Raw genomic sequence first — 20,982 nt, forward strand, 5'->3', positions numbered from 1 at the left:
AAGGTTTTCAACTGATGGAAGTTACTGACTCTTGGATTGTTAGATTCGGAAAATCAGTCTTCTGAGTGAGGGATAGGGGAGACCTGTCTGAAGAGCTATCTGTTTGAAAAAGATCCCACAGGTCTAGATAAGAAGACCAGACGAACCATCTGAGTGATTTGTTCCGAGGTGTTTAGAAACAGCACTGTGGGCTCCGTTAGCTCAGGCATAGAGCCCAAAGAAACGGACCTGTTGGACTCACGGTATGATCCTGGGAAGATCCCCAATGTTGTATCGGTTCTAGGCCCACTGTTTAAAAAGACATTTTGATCAATGTGTCCAGAGAAGGGCAGCTGGAATGTTGGGAGTGAAAGGAGTTACCAAAGATGCACAGGGCTTTTGAACTTATATTCCAGTTCTTTGAAGGGCAGTATTAGGCAAAAGGATGTGCATTTCTCCTTGATTTGAAAAGGAACTTTTTAACAAAAGACTTCCTCCAGCAAACTTCCTCCTTCCTAAAACAAAGGATGGGAGCTGGCCTGGGGTGTGCGCCCTGGCACAAACTTGAAGAGCTGGACTTGACATCCTGTGAAGTCCTTCCCGACTTGAAGCTGCTACGATTCTCATGATGTAGATTAAGAATGGCCATGTAGGGGCTTCCTCGGTGGTCCAGTGGTTAGGACTCGGTTGCTTTCAGTACTGTGGCCTGAGTTTGATCCCTAAGGAGAACTAAGATCTCAGAAGCTGCAGCATGGCCGAAAAAAAAAAAAGAACTCTGCATCTTGAGAGCAGCACACTATCTGGCTGTGTAAGGAGCTCTCTTCTTTGCTGCATGGCTCACAGCTTTTCTAAGACTCTGATCCAATTCCAGCAAAACTGCCTATGTCCATTATTGATGGCCACAGATACTGCTGCAAGACAGCCACCCACTAGCCCCCAGGAGTGCACAATAGTGAACATTTGTTCTTGGCTCTGAAGTCTTACGTGGGTCAGCCAGGCAGTTATGCTGTCTGGGCTAGGCAGAGGCGATCTCAGCTGGGCTCACGTGTGTGTGCTGTGAGCAATGGGCTGGTTGGCTGGGGCCCACACAACACTCTTCTGTCTGCGCCTTGTCTTCCAGCAAGCCAGCCGGGCTTGTGGTTGTGGCAGAATGAGAGAGACAGGAGTACTCAAGGCCCCCTGAATCATAGGCTTGGAGCTGGAAACCGTCACTTCCACCACATCCTGTTGGCCAGAGCAAGTCCCAGGGCCAACCCAGACTCCAAGGGTAGGAAGACAAATTCCACTTATTCCATGGAGAAGCTGCAAGGTCACGTTATAAGAAGGCAAAAACCCAGAGAGAGATGAAACATGGGGTCATTTTACAATCAGTTAACCACGCTGATATGAACTTACAAGAAACTGTTGTTTTATTTTTTGGCTAATGTGTTGGGATTCTTCGAGGTAGCACTCTCAGGTTGTAGAAGTGTCACTCTCGGCATCGCAGTCGGTAACTCTTGACATGTTTTGTCTTTGTTGTTGGCAGAGTGTTCTCAGCTGTTGTCTTTGGTGCCATGGCTGTGGGACAGGTCAGTTCATTTGCTCCTGACTATGCCAAGGCCAAAGTGTCAGCAGCCCATGTCATCAATATCATTGAAAAAATTCCTCTGATCGACAGCTACAGCACGGAAGGCCTAAAGCCGGTCAGTTTCATGCTTTGATTATGTGACCTGCTCCTAACTGATGAATGAATGGAATCTAAGTGGAAGTTTAATAAAATCTGTGCTTTTACTTGCTGGTAGTAAAATGAAACTTTCTTGATCATGGGTTCATTTTAGTAAATGCTGATAATATTGATACATGTTAACATCTAGTACTTTTATATAACAAAGCCACAGGGATATAGGAATACTGCCCATTTTATACACAAATCCTGCGAATCAGGTTTTCTTATGTGTAGGTAATTCTGTTATAGCTTTGGGTTGTCACATTTGTATTGTGTTAATGAGACATGCTGTGGGGACACTGACCCTTTTAGATCTGTATTACTTTCTAGCAGTTCCAACTGAAGCTTGATTGGAATCCAAGATCGCTGCCTTCTGATACCTGGCAGTACAGAGGATTGGCTCTAAAGTCAGTTTTCAGGATTGCAACAATGAAATTTACTTTCACTGTCCTGATTTTAGAGTACAGTGGAAGGAAATGTGGCATTTAATGACGTCGTGTTCAACTACCCAACTCGACCAGACGTCCCAGTGCTTCGGGGGCTGAGCCTGGAGGTGAAGAAGGGTCAGACGCTGGCCCTGGTGGGCAGCAGCGGCTGCGGGAAGAGCACGGTGGTCCAGCTCCTGGAGCGGTTCTATGACCCCTTGGCTGGCACAGTGGTGAGCACACTATTTTCTTTATTTTTTGGGGGAGTGTGGTTGATTTACAGTGTTGTGTTACTTTCAAGTATATGACAGAGCAATTCAGTTATACATGTATCCACTCTTTTTTCAGATTCCTTACACATATAGGTTGTTACAGAACATTGAGTAGAGTTCCCTCAACAGTAGGTCCTTGTCAGTTACCTTTTTTATATAGAGAGGATTGTGTGTGCTAATCCCAAGCTCCTAATTTATCTTTCTCCAACATGTTTCCCCTTTGGTAACCATAAGTGTGTTTTTGAAATCTGAGAGTCTTCTTTCTGTTTTGTAAAGTTCATTTGTATAATTTTATAAAACTAGATTCCATATGAGTGATAGCATATGATATTTGCCTTTCTCTGTCTGAATTACTTCATTTAATATAATGATCTCTAGGTCCTTCTGAGCATCCTTTCTTGTTCAGCTCATTCCAAATTTTTCATCTTCTTAATGCCTAGATGTATTTAATTCTCGACAATAAGCCATGGCTTACAAACCTTTAAACAATGAATCCACTTAAAGCCTGACCTGCTTGATACAGTCTCAAAGCTGTGTCCACTGTTCCAGCCAATTGGTCCTTTCCCTCAACTCTACTACCCTCCCCTCCTCTACAGGCAGCCCTTTTGCCTGCCGTCCCCCTCCCCTTGGTCTCAGTTACAAGAGGGGGTCCGGGGGGTGGAAATCCGGAAAGGCAGAGGAGGGTGCTGAGAGAAACCAGGTGGAAGCCAGGGATGGCAAGGAGAAGGCGGCCCCAGTGGCAGATGCCGTGGAGAGACGGGCACGATGAAGACTGCAGAGACGTGGGAGGGTCTGGCCGCTGATGGGCTGCTTCCGGCATTTCACAGGCTGCTCAGTGACGTGGTGCTGGGGGAAAATAGGTGGCATGGCTGAGGAGTGGTTAGGAGGGAATGGACACGAAGTGTGTGTAGGCCAGTGGCAGACCAAAGGAGAGGGAAGGAAAACACGCCTGGGCAGAACCCAGGAGAGACGTTCATCATGGGGAATCGTGAACATTGTTATGGCTGAAGATGGGATAAAACCATTGATGGAGAAAGGAAATTCACACACCTTCTAAGGAAAAAAAAGCGATATCAACAAATTTGGGAAACAGATAAAGAACATAGAGGGATTCTCTTTTCTTTCTAAACTAAAAGGGTACATGAAGGGTCATATTTATTCATGGGACATTCAGTAAACTGTCAATGAGTGCTTGTCAGGGACTATCTTAGGCACGGAGAAGGTGTTGTGAAGGGAGTAGGGACATTTTTGATTGTTATTTTTTGGTCACACTGTGCTGCTTGTGGGATCTTAGTTCCCTGACCAGGGATGGAACCTGGGCCATTGCAATGAAATAACAAAATTGTAACCACTAGACCACCAGGGATCTCCCCAAAATAGTGAATTTTTAAATGACTGTAATGGGGACTAGAAAAGAATCAAATTAGGAAGGAGTGAAATTTATAGCAAAATATTTCCATTATGTAGGCCTTGAGTTATTGGTTATACTCAGGGGTGACATTCAAAATATTCAACAACTGGAATGGCCTGGGCACTGCCCAACCAGGATGGACACCTGGCAGGCTACTGTCCACGGGGTCACAAAGTCGGACACAACAAAAGCAACTAATCGTGTCCACATGCAGCATAAGTTGGCTGAAACAGCAGATTTAATTAGAATAATGACTCTCAAACTTGTTTGATTATAACCCAGTTAGGAAAGGCAAAAAATTTCATTCCCCACCCAGCCCCCCCAGCTGCACTCATAGTCACTGTAGTGGGAAAACTCTTAGTAATAACAGAGTGTTGGAGTTGAAAACAGCAATAATGGTAAACAGTAAAATAATCAGACTACAAGAAAGTGAAGAAATAAATGAGTATTATCCACATACATTAAGGCAGGGGAGCAAAATTAAAGACATGAACCTTGTCAGTTATGGTTTGGCATAGGAAACAAAGTGCTGTGGGCATCCAAGCAGCTGCATGTTTAATAAGGGGTTCAGTGCTCACGTCATCACTGGCAGAGGGGGAGTCTGAGTCAGCGCTCCCAGCATGCAGATCAGCGCCGCAGCTGCGATCCTGCGGCCAGGGAGCTGCTGGGCGTGTGCCCGTGTCTCAGCTGCTCCGAGCCTGAAGGCACGAGGACAGAGTCTCGCTGCTGCAAGAGCTGCTCTGCCTGAACTCGGCTGACAGCTCACCACAGCTTCTGGTTCCAGGTTTTGCACAGGGCATCTCACTGGTAGACCCTAGTTACTTCTGGTGCCAGAAGGGAGCCTAGGAAATAGATTTTAGTCCTGCAGTCCCTTGACAGGGGAAAGGACAGACACAGGAGAATATGGACATGAGTGCTGAGTGCATAGGAGAATAACCCTCTCAGGACTACAGTGATGATGCCCGGCAAACAAAGTGCCCTCATCTGTTGGAGGAACACAATGATCTGCTCCTGTGTGTTTGCATTAGAGCTTTGAAATGCCACCAAGTGCTACACAGCAGCCACCCTTCTTAGTCAAGTGCCCACAATAAAGGCTAGTAAATGTGCCAAGTTCTGTTTATGAACATCAATTAGTGATCTTGAAAGACTAAGTCAATAGGTTATTAGCGATTAGTTCTTACTGCCATGAAAAAAAAAAAGAGTCTGGGACTGGAGCGTCATTTAATTGTAAGAACTGAAGCAAGGACTTGACCCTGAGGTCAGGAAATCCTCGTGACCATCAGCAAGCCTCAAGTCACACTTAGCAACATTGACCTGAGTGGTGGTTCTCAGACTGGTGTGGGTCTGAATGGCCTGGAGAGCTCACAAAGAATGCAGCCACCCTGGCTCATTTACACAGATTAGGACCTGGCCTTTTCATTTTTTACTTTCCCAGATGATTCTGATGCCAACCAGACTTTGAGAACCGCTGAACTGGTAACTTTGCAAGTTTCAGGTCACATTTCAGCGAGTCTTACCAAAGGAAGCTATGGGATTGTTCAGAGAGTAGAGGTTCTGAGTTTTGTGGGGCCTGAAAGTTGTACAGTTTCAGGGACTATACTTGAAAGAGTCCGAAGTTAGGAACACAGAATTAGTCACAAGAGTAAATATTTACTTCTAATGAAAAAAATTCACAACAAAATATTAAAGCCTTAAGGATTCTGACCCCTCTTCCTTTTTAGGCAAGTTATCCTAAAGGCTTAGCCAGAAAAGCCCCCTGACTACAGCCTGGCCTCCCCTCACCCAGGACATTCTTTAACTCCCAGCCTTTGCCTGCAGATGAGGGCCCTGAATCTTACATTCATTAGCTTCACTGAGACTCACTCGAGTCTTGGGTCTTCCGCTGACCTCTCCTTTGTCCCCTTGCCCATCCTACACACCACCATCAGAGTCCTCTCTCCCTCTTAGGACACAGCTAGAAGCCTGTCATCTGGCTGTTACCCAATGGGTACCTGGGCTAAGATGGACACATTGTTCCTTTGAAAGAAGACGGAAAGTATTTTTCAATTCTCAACCACTGTGTAGCCAAAATCTAACCTGTAGTGTGCAGACCTGAGCTTCCTCAGCCACTAAGAACGTGACCCTGCACAAGCGACTGAACTCTGCTCGTGTCCTCATCAGTAAAATGGGGATTAAAATCACACCTATCTTGCCAGTTTTGTCAAGACGAAATGAGAGAGTGCATGAGGCATACTTAATCACAGGACCTATAATATAATCAATGCTCAATAACTTATCTAAAATGATTATTTCAGAGTAAATACATACTGGAAAATGATACATATTTAACATTTGATTGTGCTACTGAAATCAGGCAGTAGATTTAAGTCTAGAATAGGGATAAGGTGTCGTCACTCAGTCGTGTCTGACTCTTTGTGACCCCATGGACTGTAACCTACCAGGCTCCTCCGTCCATGGGATTTTCCAGGCAAGAGTACTGGAGTGGGGTATCATTTCCTTCTCCAGGGGATCTTCCCAACCCAGGGATCGAACCCAGGTCTCCTGCATTGCAAGGAGATGCTTTACCCTCTAAGCCCTTTCATTGTTACTGTCAGTGTGTTACCTGAGATTTTCATTTAGGCCAGGATCTTTTGAGCAGTGTTCACAGACTCACTGGATTTCCTTGGTCTTCCTCAGACCACCACCCGTGCCTCAGCCAAAGAAGATGTGCATTGATCTTTTCACATTTGGACTTTTAAACATATTTTCCCTCAGGAAAGGATCCTTTAGGAAACACAAGTTTTAAATAGTTAGCAGTAGCTGTGTATAGTGTGGGGATGAGGAGCTCTAAGCATCTTATTATATGTCTGGTAGGAAAAACGCATTGAAGCTTGCAGGGATCAGTCATATTCATCTGGTTATATTAGTTAAACAGTGTCTTTTTTTCTCCTAGGTGTGTGTGTGTGTGTGTCATCTGATTATATTAGTTAAACAGTGTCTTTTTTTCTCGTGTGTGTGTGTATATGTGTGTGTGTGTGTTAGTTGCTCAGTTGTGTCCGACTCTTTGCAACGTGGACTATAGCCCCAAGGCTTCTCTGTCCATAGACTTCTCCAGGCCATTCTCTTCTCCAGGGTATCTTCCCAGCCCAGAGATTGAACCTGGGTCTCTTGCATTGCAAGCAGATCCTTTAGTATCTGAGCCACCAGGGAAGCCCCCTAAGGGTATAAGTCTGGAAAAAAAAAATCTTTTTCTTTCCTCAGTTCTCCACTTCTCAAGTACACAGTGTTCCATCTAGCCTGACCTGCTATATGGTTTGTAACCATCCTTGTGTGGTTTGTCCTTCCTCTCTTCAGCCTCTACTTTTCACTTTCACGTAACGCCATGAGGAAACCTGGAGTGTAGATGCTTGGAATAGTCTCCATGACAACTGGGCTGGGTACTGTTGAGGTCATGGCTGTGTTTTCATCCAGCTTTGCACCTGCTAGTTTCACAAATAGAAGCTACCTTCCTACAGCAAAGCCTGTATGTACCCTGTCCCTGGCCAGCTGTCTCCCAGAGGCGTGCAGCCAGGCACTTGGGATTCAGAGTACATTTATAGCTCAGGATATACTCATCAGTATTAGAAAAACTCAAAGCTGAGTCACTGATGTCTTCTTCCGTGGTTATGGCAGCTCTCACTTGAATGCCAGCGTTCTCTTGCAAAGTAGATCTTTGGCGCAGATACGTCTCCATCAGAGAGGAAGGATTTTTATCTGCGAGGCTGTAATGGGCATGCCCCAGGCTTCTGCAGGGTGAACCAAGGGGAGACAGGTCCCTAGAGAAAGGCCGGGCTCTCCCTCCTGCTGCTCTGGGTAAGCTGTACATGTCTGTCCATCCTTTTATCCCCTCAGACATCTGTCCCTCTGCTGAGGTTCTGAGTGCATCACACAGGCGCCGTGCCAAACCACAGACAGTCCTTCACACACTCTGTGCCTAGCCCTGTGCCCAGTGGGGTCCCTGCTGACGTCCCTTAATCCTCAGTTCCGGAGTTTAGGGATTATAATCATTCCCATTTTACGTGCAGAGAAACTGAGATACTAACTCACTTTCCTAAGATCAACAACTATTTAGAGAGATAGCGGCATCCTCCCACACTCACTTCTGTTTCATTTGAGTCCTCAGAAACCTGATCCTAACTAACAGGTCAGGTCAGAAATGTGACCTCCAGGCCTGTTATGTGATGATAACAGTTAGTCATTTCCAACTGAATCGTGGATGCTTTTCCTGTGAAAAATCAGTACATAGCAGTAAGGATGGGGGACTTCCCTGGCTGGTCCAGTGGTTAAGACTCCAGTTGAACTAGGGTTCAGCCCCTGGTTGGGGAACTGGGATCCTGTGTGCCATGTGGTATGGCCAGAAAACTAAAACTAAAAAGTCGTCTTATTTAAAAAATAAAAGAATGCCAGAATACATTCCAGAAATAGAATATGCTTTATTAGTTTCTGGTGACGGCTGCAACAAATTATAGCCAATTAGGGGAGTAAAACCCCACAGGTCTATCTTACAGATTCTGGAAGTCAGATGTCCAAAGTGGACCTCATGGTGTCAGCAGGGCTGTGTGCCTTCTGGAGGCCCTTAGGGAGAATCTGCTTGCTTATCTTTTCTGGCTCATGGCCCTTCCTCCGTCTTCAAAGCCAGCAACGACTGATCGAGTCCTCCCCATGTTGCTTCACTGTGATCCCCAGTCTCCTGCCCTCCACCCCCGCACAGTTCAGGACCCTTATGATTATGTTGGGTCCACCTGGATAATCCAAGACAAGCTCCTCATCTTGAGGTCAGGTGATGAGCAGCCTCCCATCGTAATTCTCTCTGCGTGTGAATAACATGAGCAGGTTTCATGAATTAGAACGTGGATATCTTGGATGGAGGAGATGGGCATGATTATGCCTTGTTGCTGTTGTTCAGTCGCCCAGTTGTGTCCAACTTTGCGACCCCACGGACTGCAGCACGCCAGGCCTCCCTGTCCCTCACCATCTCCCGAAGTTTGCCCAAGTTCATGTCCATTGCATTGGTGATGTCATCCAACGTCTTATCCTCTGTCACCCCCTTCTCCTCTTGCCCTCAATCTTTCCCAGCATCATGGACTTTTCCATTGAGTCAGTTCTTCACATCAGATGACCAAAATACTGGAGCTTCATCTTCAGCATCTGTCCTGCCAGTGGCAGTGGGGGGTTGATTCAGGGTTGATTTCCCTTAAGATTGACTAATTTGATCTTGCAGTCCAAGGGACAGCAATTATTCTGCCTTTCAGATGCATATATCAGGAGCCAGAGTTAAAATGGAAGAAACATAACAGTTCCCCACAGCATGCAGTTATGACCTGACTCAGTTAACCTTGACAGGCCAAACTAAAAGCCACAACGGCAGTCTCATAACAACGTGGCAGTCTTAACATAGGAAATAACAACATTCATTTTGCTAAATTCAAAAATGTTCTGGTTCTGAGGCCAGTCCATGATCTCTTGTTTTCAGTTTATCGATGGCAAGGAAGTAAAGCAGCTGAATCTCCAGTGGCTGCGTGCACACATGGGCATCGTGTCCCAGGAGCCCATTCTGTTTGACTGCAGCATCGGCGAGAACATTGCCTACGGAGACAACAGCCGGGTCGTGTCCCAGGAGGAGATCGAGCACGCGGCCAAGGAGGCCAACATCCACTCCTTCATCGAGATGCTGCCGGACGTAAGTCTCTCACCAGATGTGGTGCCTGGGAGCCTGTGGTTGTGATTTATAAAGGGCTTGGATCCCAAAGGTGAAGAGAAATGAGCAACCAAAACACACCCCTGATGTGGACAAGCATCTTCCCATCCTGTCATGATTATAGGACACTTCCCGTCCCCGTCTATGTCATGATTATGGGACACTTCCCGTCCCATCTATGTCATGATTACAGGACACTTCCCATCCCCGTCTATGTCATGATTACGGGACACTTCCTGTCCCCGTCTATGTCATGATTACGGGACACTTCCCATCCCCGTCTATGTCATGATTACAGGACACTTCCCATCCCCGTCTATGTCATGATTACAGGACACTTCACATCCCCGTCTATGTCATGTTTACAGGACACTTCCTGTCCCCATCTATGTCATGTTTATATGACACTTCCCTTCCCCGTCTATGTCATGTTTACAGAACACTTCCTGTCCCCATCTATGTCATGTTTATATGACACTTCCCTTCCCCGTCTATGTCATGTTTACAGAACACTTCCTGTCCCCGTCTATGTCATGTTTATATGACACTTCACATCCCCGTCTATGTCATGTTTACAGGACACTTCCCATCCCTGTCTATGTCATGATTATAGGACACTTTCCGTCCCCGTCTATGTCGTGTTTATATGATACTTCCCATCCCTGTCTATGTCATGTTTCTATGACACTTCCCGTCCCCATCCTATGTCATGTCTACCCAACCACCTGCCTGACTCCCTGTGAGCAGTCTGACTAAAAAGTACACGTCTGGGAGGCCTTTCCCTCCACATCAGGGCACGGGGCCCACAGAAGCAGGTGTGACCCTCCCCATCATTTCTCTCTGAACCTTCCCTCTGCCTCCTTGCAGCTCTCCCCCAAGCCTCGAGCCTCTCTCTGTGGAGTCAGGCCAGGCCAGGGGACTGGACCCATTCAGAAAAAAGGCTCTGAGCGAGGGTGAGTTACTGGAGTGTCCGTGGTATGGTGTCATCTCTCGCCATTGCACGTTCCATGGGCCCCACGCTCCACTTGCAGGACTGATATTGAAGCCCGCCCTGGTCTGTTATCCCATGGGTGCCCTCTGAATTCCTCCTAGGAAGTTAGACAAATGGAGCCTCTTACCCTGTCTTAAGCCGCTTAGGTCCTGTATTTTAAGTGCATCTAGACTGTCTGGAGTAGGAAATGGCAACCCACTCCAGTATTCTTGCCCGGGAAAATCCCATGGATAAAGGAGCCTGGCGGGCTACAGTCTACAGGGTTGCAAGACTCAGACACGACAACACATATACACTAGACCTGTCTTGTCTCATGCCCCCCATTGTCACAAGTTATGTTCATTATCATAAGGAATTGCCCCCTGAAAACACAGCCCAGCTTCAAACCGGCAGAGAAGGTCCTCTCCTCGTGGGGAAAGATGACAATGCCTTATGGCCCTAGGCTGCTCCCGAGACTGCCTTTTCTTGAGGCTCTTCTCTGGATCACTGCCGTCACCACACATCACAGTCCCCCAGGAAGAAGCAGTGTCCCCTCTCTCCCCTGCTTTAACCTTCTAGCCCGTCTGTGGATAATGGGCCCTTCCCAAGGCTGGAACGTTCAGTGCATAACTTTAGTCCCCTTCACTAGTGATGAGGTCAGTTAGTCTGGGCATTGCCAGCACCTCAGTGTCACCTGGGATCCTGTGAGAAATGCAGGTTTTCAGGCCTTACCCCAGACCTGCTGCACCAGAAACTTGGAACTGGGGTCTAGGAATCTGTTCTAATACCCCAGGTGATAACTGATGCAGGTACAGTTAGACAACTACTGGGCTAGAGGTTAACAAAGACAAATACTGAGAGTGATTATCATCTAGCTTATGAAATGTATCTTTCCTCTTCTCACTTTGTCTGCCACAGGGACCCATCTTCCTGGGCTCTGGGCTCTGTCCACAGAACACGCCTGTACACATCAGAATTCTTTTCCTCAGTGTCTACATGTGGAAAGAAAAGGCAAAAGCCCTTAAGTCCTACTTTCTGTCCAAGGACCTACTTCTTCACCTTTGTGGTTCACACTAGACTTTGCTGTGTATCCCTCCTGTATATAATAGTTACTTCTGCTTTGCGCCAGCCTCCCTCTCCGTCCCTCCCCCTCCTCGCTCCCCTTGGCAACACAAGGCTGTTCTCTGTGTCCATGAGCCTGCTTCTGTTCCGCAGCTGAGCTCTTCTGTGTCATAGTTCAGGTGGCACATGTAAGTGACACCACGTGATATTTGTCTTTCTCTTTCTGACTTACTTCACTTAGTGTGATAATCTCTAGTTGTATCCACGTGGCTGCAAATGGTATTATTTCATTCTTCTTTATGGCTGAGTGATATTCCATTGTACCACACCTTTGTTAACTGTTCATCTGCTGGTGAATATTTAGATTGCGTCCATGTCTTGCTACTGTGAATAGTGTTGCTATGAACATAGGGGTGCACGTATCTTTTTGAGTTAGAGTTTTGTCTGGATGTGTGCCCAGGAGTGGGATTGCTAGATCATATGCTAAATCTATTTTTAGTTTTTCGAGGAATTTCCATACTGTTTTCCATAGTGGCCGCACCCGCTTACATTTTCACCAACAGAGTAGGAGGTAGGACATGATTTAAAATCGAACTCTGGGTGTCAGAATCAGAGCCCACAGTTGACAGGATTTCAGCCTGGCAAGGATCTGAGAATAAAAAAAGATAATGTGATTTTCTAGGTTATACATTGCATTTCTCCTCTCACTTATTTGCCCTATTAATTCTAGTCGTTATCATCACATTTAGTACTTAATTATCTACTGTGGGAAACAATATGTGAAAAATTTCAGGAGAATTCTAAAAACAAAAGTAAACCAGGAGATTTCAGCTTTTCAAGTTAGATACCAAAATAGAATTTCTTAGCATCCATTAAAATTGTTGACGCTTTGGAAATAGTCTTATAAAAACAGACAGCAAAAGGTTAGCATTCTAAGAATCTTCTCTTCCTCACTTTCTGAAATAATGCAGAGAGCATCACCTACTGGTCATAAATAAAATGAGCTTCAATTATATTATTACGCATAGCCTGTTAAAATCAAATTTCCTTCCTCTGACCAGTCTTTGTCCCAAATATAGTGAAACCAGAAGGCTTGAAGAGACTAACATTGCAGCAGTAGTCTTCCTCAGGTTAATCTGTCCACACTAAAACATAATTTTTAAGACACAGATGTCTGTTTTCAAGAAGAGAAATTAATCCTGCCATTTAGAGCTATGTTTTTGCTGTTAAACCCATCAACCCATTCTTAGCTTCTGAACCTCAACCTTTTTGTGTATATGGACGTGGTTATCCTATTTTCTGCAAGCAGACTCTTTCTCACAGCTTGATCAGTTCTGCTTTTCATAATAACAAAACCCTGTTTACAGAAATACAACACCAGAGTAGGGGACAAAGGAACTCAGCTCTCTGGTGGCCAGAAACAGCGCATTGCCATAGCTCGCGCCCTTGTTAGACAGCCTCACATCTTGCTTCTGGATGAAGCTACCTCGGCTCTGGACACGGAAAGTGAAAAGGTGAGAATTTAAATTGGTCTCATTCACACTTGAAGCAGCTGTCCTTAGATGGTTTAAATTTGCGCTACTCTCTTCCACAGTAGAGAACAAAATTCAGGCTGATAACGAATTTTGTTACTTTCAGTGGAATTTAAACACTTTCTGTAGCTCTCATTCAAGAGAACTAAGATGAAATGAGGCAGTTAGTCTTAGAGCACGTGTGCTCCAAAAGATAGCCCTGGATCACTGTGTATTGATCCAAGAAGCTGCGTTCAGGAGGCATGGTCCCATCTCTACTGACAGCATCTCCTCAACAACTGTATAAAAAAGTGGAAGCACAGAAAAATGTTTAAACCTGGCTGTTCCTTAAGGTAAATACTAGCTATTGTTTTCAGTTTGAGAAAAAGTTGAGTATTCAGGTATATGAATGATAAACTCATTCTGAGTTTTGTTTTTTTAAAAATCTTTTATTGGAATATAGTTGTTTTATAATGTTGTACTGAGAATTATTTTTTAATCTTAAAAATACCAAAATTCAAAGAAGCTGTGTTTGGCCCCTGCCTAGGCTTCCTGACTTAACTGTAGTGGTAGACCAAAAGGATGCTGCATGGCTAAGCCCACTACTGAATGCTTTTAAATGATCGCAGGGGCTGTATTTATAGTCACAACTTGGAGATAGCCCCTACCCAAGAACTAACCCAAACTAGGATTCGGTATCTTCCAGTATAACAGATCCCTTGCTTTGTAAAATACGTATTATATTCCACTGATACTGTTAAAGAAGCACTTATCGTTGGATACATTAATAGTGAGGCTTGTTGTGAAGGGGGAATTCAAGGGGAAGGATTATTCTGACCAGAGGTAATGTGTGTGATTATTGAACAGGTGGTCCAAGAAGCCCTGGACAAAGCCCGAGAGGGCCGCACCTGCATCGTGATTGCTCACCGGCTGTCCACCATCCAGAACGCAGACTTGATAGTGGTGATTGAGAATGGCAGAATCAAGGAGCACGGCACACACCAGCAGCTGCTAGCGCAGAAAGGCATCTATTTCACCATGGTCAGTGTCCAGGCTGGGACAAAGCGCTAGTGAACAGTGACCATATAAGCTGTCAAATATTGTCTTATAGTACTTGTGTTAAAATATGGCAGTTAATCAAAATTAAAAAGCGAACACCTACCAGAGAAACTATGTAGAGTTACTTATTTAACATTTCCTGCCGCAATGGAAGATCCATCCCACTCTGTTCTGGGTCTTCAGAGACTTTATAATTGAAAGAACAGAAAGAAGCATCATCGACGGGAGTAAATCAGTGGGTTTGCATTAGAAAAGTTATAGAATCATTCAAAGTAGATTTTGTTAATAAAGTGTATAATTTTTATTTATATTTTCTTATTCAAATTGTAACTGACGACCCTGCTAAAAGATTATAGAAGTAGCAAAAAGTACTGAATGTTTGCATATAGTGCCTATAATAAAACTAAACTTTTATATGAGTCATCTTGTCTGAAGTGCCTGTAAATCTGTCATCTCTCACTTGGACTATTGAAGATCATTTTTGCACTTAAAAAAAGGAATTCCTTAAAAACTCCCATTAACTTTGTAAGAATGGTTAAACTGTGTATTAGTTCCTGTTGTACATGCCTTTTCACATTGGGTTCTAAAAGCCATATGGCTTTCTTCTTCTTGAACTTGATCCTGCTGATTCTTGTATTTCCACATTATGCTGACTCTCAGACCAGTCACGTAGATCAGTACAGGATTTTAGGGGCTGAAATGGGCAGAGGATGGACAGCTGTGAAGCATATACTGTCGTGTATGTTGACTATGCTGCACTGTCATTGGCTTTTACAGAATTTTCATCTTTTTGTACTTTTGAAAAATATTTGCATGTATTTATTTGGCTGCGCTGGTCTTAGTTGCAGCATATGGGACCTTCGATCTTCATTGCGGCATGTGGGATCTCTGTTTGCGGCATTCACACTCTTAGTTGCAGTGTGTGGGATCCAGTTCCCAGACCAGGGATCAAACCCAGGCCCCTTTGTCTTGGGAGCACAGAGTCTTAACCACTGGACTACCAAGAATTTCCTTTTTGCACTTTTAACAATAAAATTCTTCTGCTTTGATATTGAATCACTTTTTCCAATAAACTGATCTCTTCCAAATTGATCCTTCTGGTGGCAGATTAAAATGTGCCCTAAGTTTAAATGCAATCAGAAAATGGTGCTCCGACTACAAAAAAGCCAAAAAGCACTATAAACATGACTGAAAGGCACAAGCTGGGAGCAATATTTGCCATATTTATTATGAACAATTGGTATCCTGAAAATACAAAGAATTTTAAAAGGAACAAAAATGCCATCACCTCCAAGGAAAAATGGGAAGAGAACATGGTCCAGAAACTCCCAAAGTGCATGGTCCCAAAGAAATGCATATTAAAATGACAAACCCTTGAGTAGTGACATCAGTCTTGTGGCAGAATAAGGCATCTGCCCTCTTTGTTTTGCCCTCAGCGACAGTAATTTGGCATTGAACCATGAACAGAAGTACCGTCTGGGAGCTGCGGCATCCAACACCCTGTGCCAGAGGGACCTGAGAGGAGTCTTGCTTCCCCATAAGTCGACTAATAGGGATACAGACTTGGGCCCTGACTGGACCCTGAAATAGCCTGTGAACTGGCTGGAGCAGCCCATCCCACCCCCCACCAGCCTTGGTCCAGTAGCCCCTGGAAAACACTGTCTAAAGCAGTCACCCACAGACCAGAGAGCCTTTGAGAAGTCCAGGCTTCCAGAAGAGAAGTTTCAGCCCGCCTTTGGAGCCCAAACTGAGTTTGGATGCTCTGAGAGAGCAAGAGGTGCAGCTTCACTTGGCGTGCACCACCCCGCCCCCAAGGGGACCCAGCTCAGGGCAGGAGAGATCTCATCCTGCAATTTCTCTCAGGGAAAGTGAGAGCTTGTGGGTGACACGTGGCTTCCCAGTCCATGCGGGAGGCTGCCAAAGAAGCTCGTTTCTCTCTCCCCACATCCGGGGTCCTGAAACATGGACTGCATGACTAGGAGGCAGGAAGAGATGGAGATGGCAGGTAGCCCCCTCAGGGCATTGAAGGCACACGGGTCCAGCTGACCGCACTCAAGAAGCTTGTCCTGAAGTTGCAGGGGATGCCTCACCTGCAGTGCTCAGCATATGCTGTGCTGTGCTTAGTCGCTCAGTCGTGTCCAACTCTTTGCGACCCCATGGGCTGTAGACTGCCTGGCTCTTAAGTTCATGGGATTCTCCCGGGAAGAATATTGGAGTGGGTTGCCATTTCCTCCTCCAGGGGATCTTCCTGACCCAGGGCTCAAACCCAGGTCTCCTGCATTGCAGGCGGATTCTTTACCATCTGAGCCATAGCGCTCAGGATACCTCCCCCGTGAATAGCCCCTGACCCTGTGGCCAGCTCCCTCTGTGCTCCCCACAGCAGTGGCAAGAGCAGGACCTGGCTGATGACTGGTGAGCACACACAGACGCTGAGCCAAATCTGCCGGCTAGGGAGAAACCCCAAACTTGAGCTTTAGTGCCACCTTTGGCAAAACAGGAGGAAGACAGCCAGTACATGGCCAGATGCACTGCTGATCAAGAGAAGACACATAAGCCTAAGGGTTCTGCCACAAGAGGGAGCAAGAAGAGTGGATGAGGTGCAATCAGAGGAAGTCAGAAAGCCTCAGAATCACTGGCAGGGCTGATGGAAGATACTTCTCTCCTGACCCAGTTAATAAAGACAGGAGAAGGTGAATATTACTTCAGATGGGAGGACTGCAATGCAGACTTCAAGGGACATGAAAAATCAAGGAAACATGATACCACCAAAGGGTGACAATGTTGACAGAACTTTAGCTAGAAATAAAAGCAGAGGAATCAAGTAAATTGGAAGTGAAAGAGAAATGACAGCTGATACCACAGAAATAGGTTCATAAGAGATTACTGTCAACAGCTATATGCCAACAAGTTGAATAACGTTAGGATAAACTGATAAATTCTTAGAAACATACACCATATCAAGACTGAATCAGAAATCACAAATCTGAATAGACCAATAATGAGTGAGGAGGTTAAGTCAGTAAACCAGAACCTCCCAACAAAGAAAGGCCCAGAACCAGGTGGCTTCATTGGTGAGTTCTACCAAACATTTAAAGAATAACACCAATCTTAAACTCTTTCAAGAAATGGAGGAGGAAGGAACACTTCCAAAGTCATTTTACAAGGCCCGCATTGTCCTGATTAAAACGTCAAATAAAAACACTACAAGAAAACTACAGATGAATATGGGTGATCAATATAGGTGCAAAAATTCTTGACAAAGTACTTGCAAACTGAATTTAACAGCGCATTATAGGGATCATACAGCATGATCAAGGGGGTTTATTGAAAGGTTAATAGGGTAGCAGAGATGTGCCTGCAAACGGGTCTCTCTGCTCGGGCTGAGCATCCTTGCAAACGAGGCATTCTGCCAAAGAGTCTGGACACAGCCTTGAGTTTAATGGTCCCTTGCAAATGAGGGAGCATTCCCTTCTTGAGATAAGAAGATGAGAGCTTTGGGCAGACTGCAGTAGACAGGGATTTCACTCCCCTTTGCTATACGATAACATGTATGCACCTGCGCTATGCTGAAAAGGCTTATTCATGCAGTCTGGAATTCTGCCTAGGGGGCTTTTATAATAAACGGCAATTAGTTTTTTGCCCAGTTCTGTTCCTCCGGCTGGGGTGTGCGTCTGTCTTTTGTGTGTGTCTTGTTTCATGTCATTTCACTCGTAATCTCCAACAGTTTATCCCTAGAATACAAGGATAGTTCAACATAGGCAAATCAGTAGTTAATTAATTAATTCTATTAAAATGAATAAAATGGAAAATAAAAATCAGATAATCTTAAGAGATGTAGAAAAGAATTTGAGGAAATACAACATCCTTTCATAACAAAAAATTTTCAACAAATTGGATATCGAGGGAATATGTTGTTCAGTCACTAAGTTGTGTCTGAGTCTGCGACCCCATGGACTGTAGCCTGCCAGGCTCCTCTGTCCGTGGGATTTTCCAGGCAAGAATACTGGAATGGGTTGCCATGTCCTCCTCCAGGGCGTCTTCCTGAGCCATGGATTGAACCAGCATCTCCCATGTCTCCTGCATTCCAGGCAGATTCTTTACCTCTGCGCCACGAGGGAAGCCGTAGAGGGAATATACCTTAACAGAATAAAGGCCATATGTCGTGAGCCCACAGCTAACATCACACTCATTGGTGAAAGATTAAAAGCTTTTTCTCTAAGATCAGGAATGAGATAAGAGTCCCCACTCTTGACTCCTAGTCAACATGGTACTGGGTATTCTAACCAGAGTAATCTGGCAAGAAAATAAATAAAAGGCATCCACATCAGAAAGGAAGAAGTTAGCTTGTCTTTGCAGATGATAGGATCGTATACACATACAGAAAACCCTAAGGATTCTACCAAAAAATGTCTTTCTCCCCATGGCTGCTTTCACATAGCACAATGCCCTCCAGATACATCTGTGTTGCCACAGATGGCAGGGTTTCCTTCTTATGGCTGAACAATATTCCATTGTAAGTATTTACTGTGTTTTCCTTATCCGGTCGTCCCTTGATGGATACTTGCGTTTCTGTATCTTGGCTGTTGTGAGTAACGTGACAGTGAATATACAGGGCTGACTTTGTTTCTTTCAGGTACACACCCAGGAGCGGAATTGCTGTATCATGTGGTAGTTCTAGTTTTAATTTTTTAAAAAAGCGTTTTCTGGCTGCGCTGGGTCTTCACTGTGGCGCTCAGGCTCTCTGTGGTGGTGCACAGGCTTAGTGGCCCTGAAGCCTGTGGGATCCTTGTTCCCAACCAGGATCGAGAGCACGTCACTTGCATTGGAAGTGGCTTCTCAGCCACTGGGCCACCAGGGAAGGCCCTGGTGTTTATCTCTGAGAAACCTTCACACCGTTTTCCTAATTTGAAGCCACCAAAGTTGTGATAACTGGTTACAGTAGCCTTCGGAAACTAACAGAAACCTCAGATCAGGGAAGCTAAACATGATGCGTTTATTTTATTTTACTTTTTAAAAAGAAGGGGATGAGGCTCTGAGTCGGGCTAGTGAGAAGAGGGAAGCACAGGTGGCTATGAGAAATATCCAGAGTCTAGATATGAACAGTGGAGGGAGGGGAAGAAACTGGCTAGGAGAATGCTGTGACACGGATGGAGGTGAACAGCTCTTTTAGGAGGAAGATTGTTCATGTGGCTTGAAGGTGACATCGTGGTAGAAGGTTTTTTAGAGTGTGGCCCCTGGTTACCAACTAAACCCAGATGGGTCCCACTGTGTGCTCTTTGCTTGAAATCAGCTGTTTTATTTTCTTCGTTCCATCCTAGGATTACCCAGCTCTGTCCAACTTTAAACAATGACGATGATTTTTTTGTTCACCAGAATGAACTTCTGAATTTAGGGCAAAATGTGTTTCTGTTTCCTGATGCACCCAGCAGCCGTTTGTTCTCAGGTCTCAGTGAGAAGAAGTGTTTTTGAGTCCTTTTTCTTACTCACATCTTCATTTCAGATGCCTGCTTCTAGCTTATGAACCTTTTGAGGAAAGGACTGTGTCTTTGCATCACTTTGTTCTGAGTCAGGCTCCGTAAGTGTCTGCTCTTCTGCTAAGTTTTTTTAAAATCTAGTAAGTACCTTCCTCTCTGTTACTTTTGTTTTATCAAAAATTAAGATCTAAAAGTGATTGGTTAATATAAGGTACATTAAGAGTAGTCTTATGTAAGTAAGGCCATATAGTTTCACATAGAAAATGAGGAGGGAAGCCCCTGATTACCATAAGACCTGTGGCCCAGCTCTATCTACTCCACCAAATAAAGGGGGAGCCTTTTAGGAGTTGTGTCCATAATTTTGTAAAAGAAAAAATATCTTTATGAAGTGAGAGTAGTTTGATGACAGTATGATACCAATATCAATGTCCTGGGTTTGATTTTGTATTCTCCAGGGGATCTTCCTGACCCAGGGATTGAACCTGGGTCTTCTGCATTGCGAGCAGATTCTTTATTGTCTGAGCCACCAGGGAAGCCCTGTTATAGTTGTTCAGTTCAGTTTAGTTCAGTTCAGTCGCTCAGTCATGCGACCCCATGAATCGCAGCACGCCAGGCCTTCCTGTTCATCACCAGCTCCCGGAGTTCACTCAGACTCAAGTCCGTCGAGTCAGTGATGTCATCCAGCCATCTCATCCTCTGTCGTCCCCTTCTCCTCCTGCCCCCAATCCTACCAGCATCAGAGTCTTTTCCAAAGAGTCAACTCTTCACATGAGGTGGCCAAAGTACTGGAGTTTCAGCTTCAGCATCATTCCCTCCAAAGAAATCCCAGGGCTGATCTTCAGAATGGACTGGTTGGATCTCCTTGCAGTCCAAGGGACTCTCAAGAGTCTTCTCCAACACCACAGTTTAAAAGCATCAGTTCTTTGGTGCTCAGCTTATGGCAATCCACTCCAGTATTATTGCCTGGAAAATCCCATGGACAAAGAAGCCTGGTAGGCTACAGTCCATGGGGTGGCAAAGAGTCAGACATGACTGAGCGACTTTACTCACTCAGTCAGCTTTCTTCACAGTCCAACTCTCACATCCATACATGACCACTGGAAAAACCATAGCCTTGACTAGACGGACCTTTGTTGGCAAAGTAATGTCTCTGCTTTTCAATATGCTATCTAGGTTGGTCATAACCTTTCTTCCAAAGAGTAAGCATCTTTTAATTCCATGGCTGTAGTCACCATCTGCAGTGATTTTGGAGCCCCCAAAAATACAGTCTGACACTGTTTCCACTGTTTCCCCATCTATTTCCCATGAAGTGATGGGACCAGATGCCATGATCTTTGTTTTCTGAATGTTGAACTTTAAACCAACTTTTTCACTCTCCACTTTCACTTTCATCAAGAG

The 20,982-nt window shown here is 45.0% G+C and overlaps 1 protein-coding gene across 3 annotated transcripts in view; it reads left to right on the forward strand.

Moving 5' to 3' along the window:
• The window catches only part of ABCB1 (ATP binding cassette subfamily B member 1), a 105,545-nt gene extending 91,028 nt beyond the window's left edge, over window positions 1–14,517 (forward strand). Inside the window, exons 24-28 of one of the 3 annotated variants that reach the window (XM_068972811.1) lie at window positions 1,505–1,661; window positions 2,145–2,342; window positions 9,284–9,490; window positions 12,908–13,054; window positions 13,919–14,517. In XM_068972811.1, the coding sequence (XP_068828912.1) occupies window positions 1,505–1,661; window positions 2,145–2,342; window positions 9,284–9,490; window positions 12,908–13,054; window positions 13,919–14,122 (913 nt within the window). In that variant the 3' untranslated portion in view covers window positions 14,123–14,517. Of the gene's footprint in view, window positions 1–1,504; window positions 1,662–2,144; window positions 2,343–9,283; window positions 9,491–12,907; window positions 13,055–13,918 lie in introns of those variants that run through there. The other 2 variants (XM_068972812.1, XR_011144941.1) reach the window with 2 other exon arrangements.
• The last annotated feature ends 6,465 nt before the right edge of the window (window positions 14,518–20,982 follow it).

Source organism: Capricornis sumatraensis, chromosome 5 (genome assembly GCF_032405125.1).
Source record: "Capricornis sumatraensis isolate serow.1 chromosome 5, serow.2, whole genome shotgun sequence".
Classification (NCBI taxonomy): Eukaryota; Metazoa; Chordata; class Mammalia; order Artiodactyla; family Bovidae; genus Capricornis; species Capricornis sumatraensis.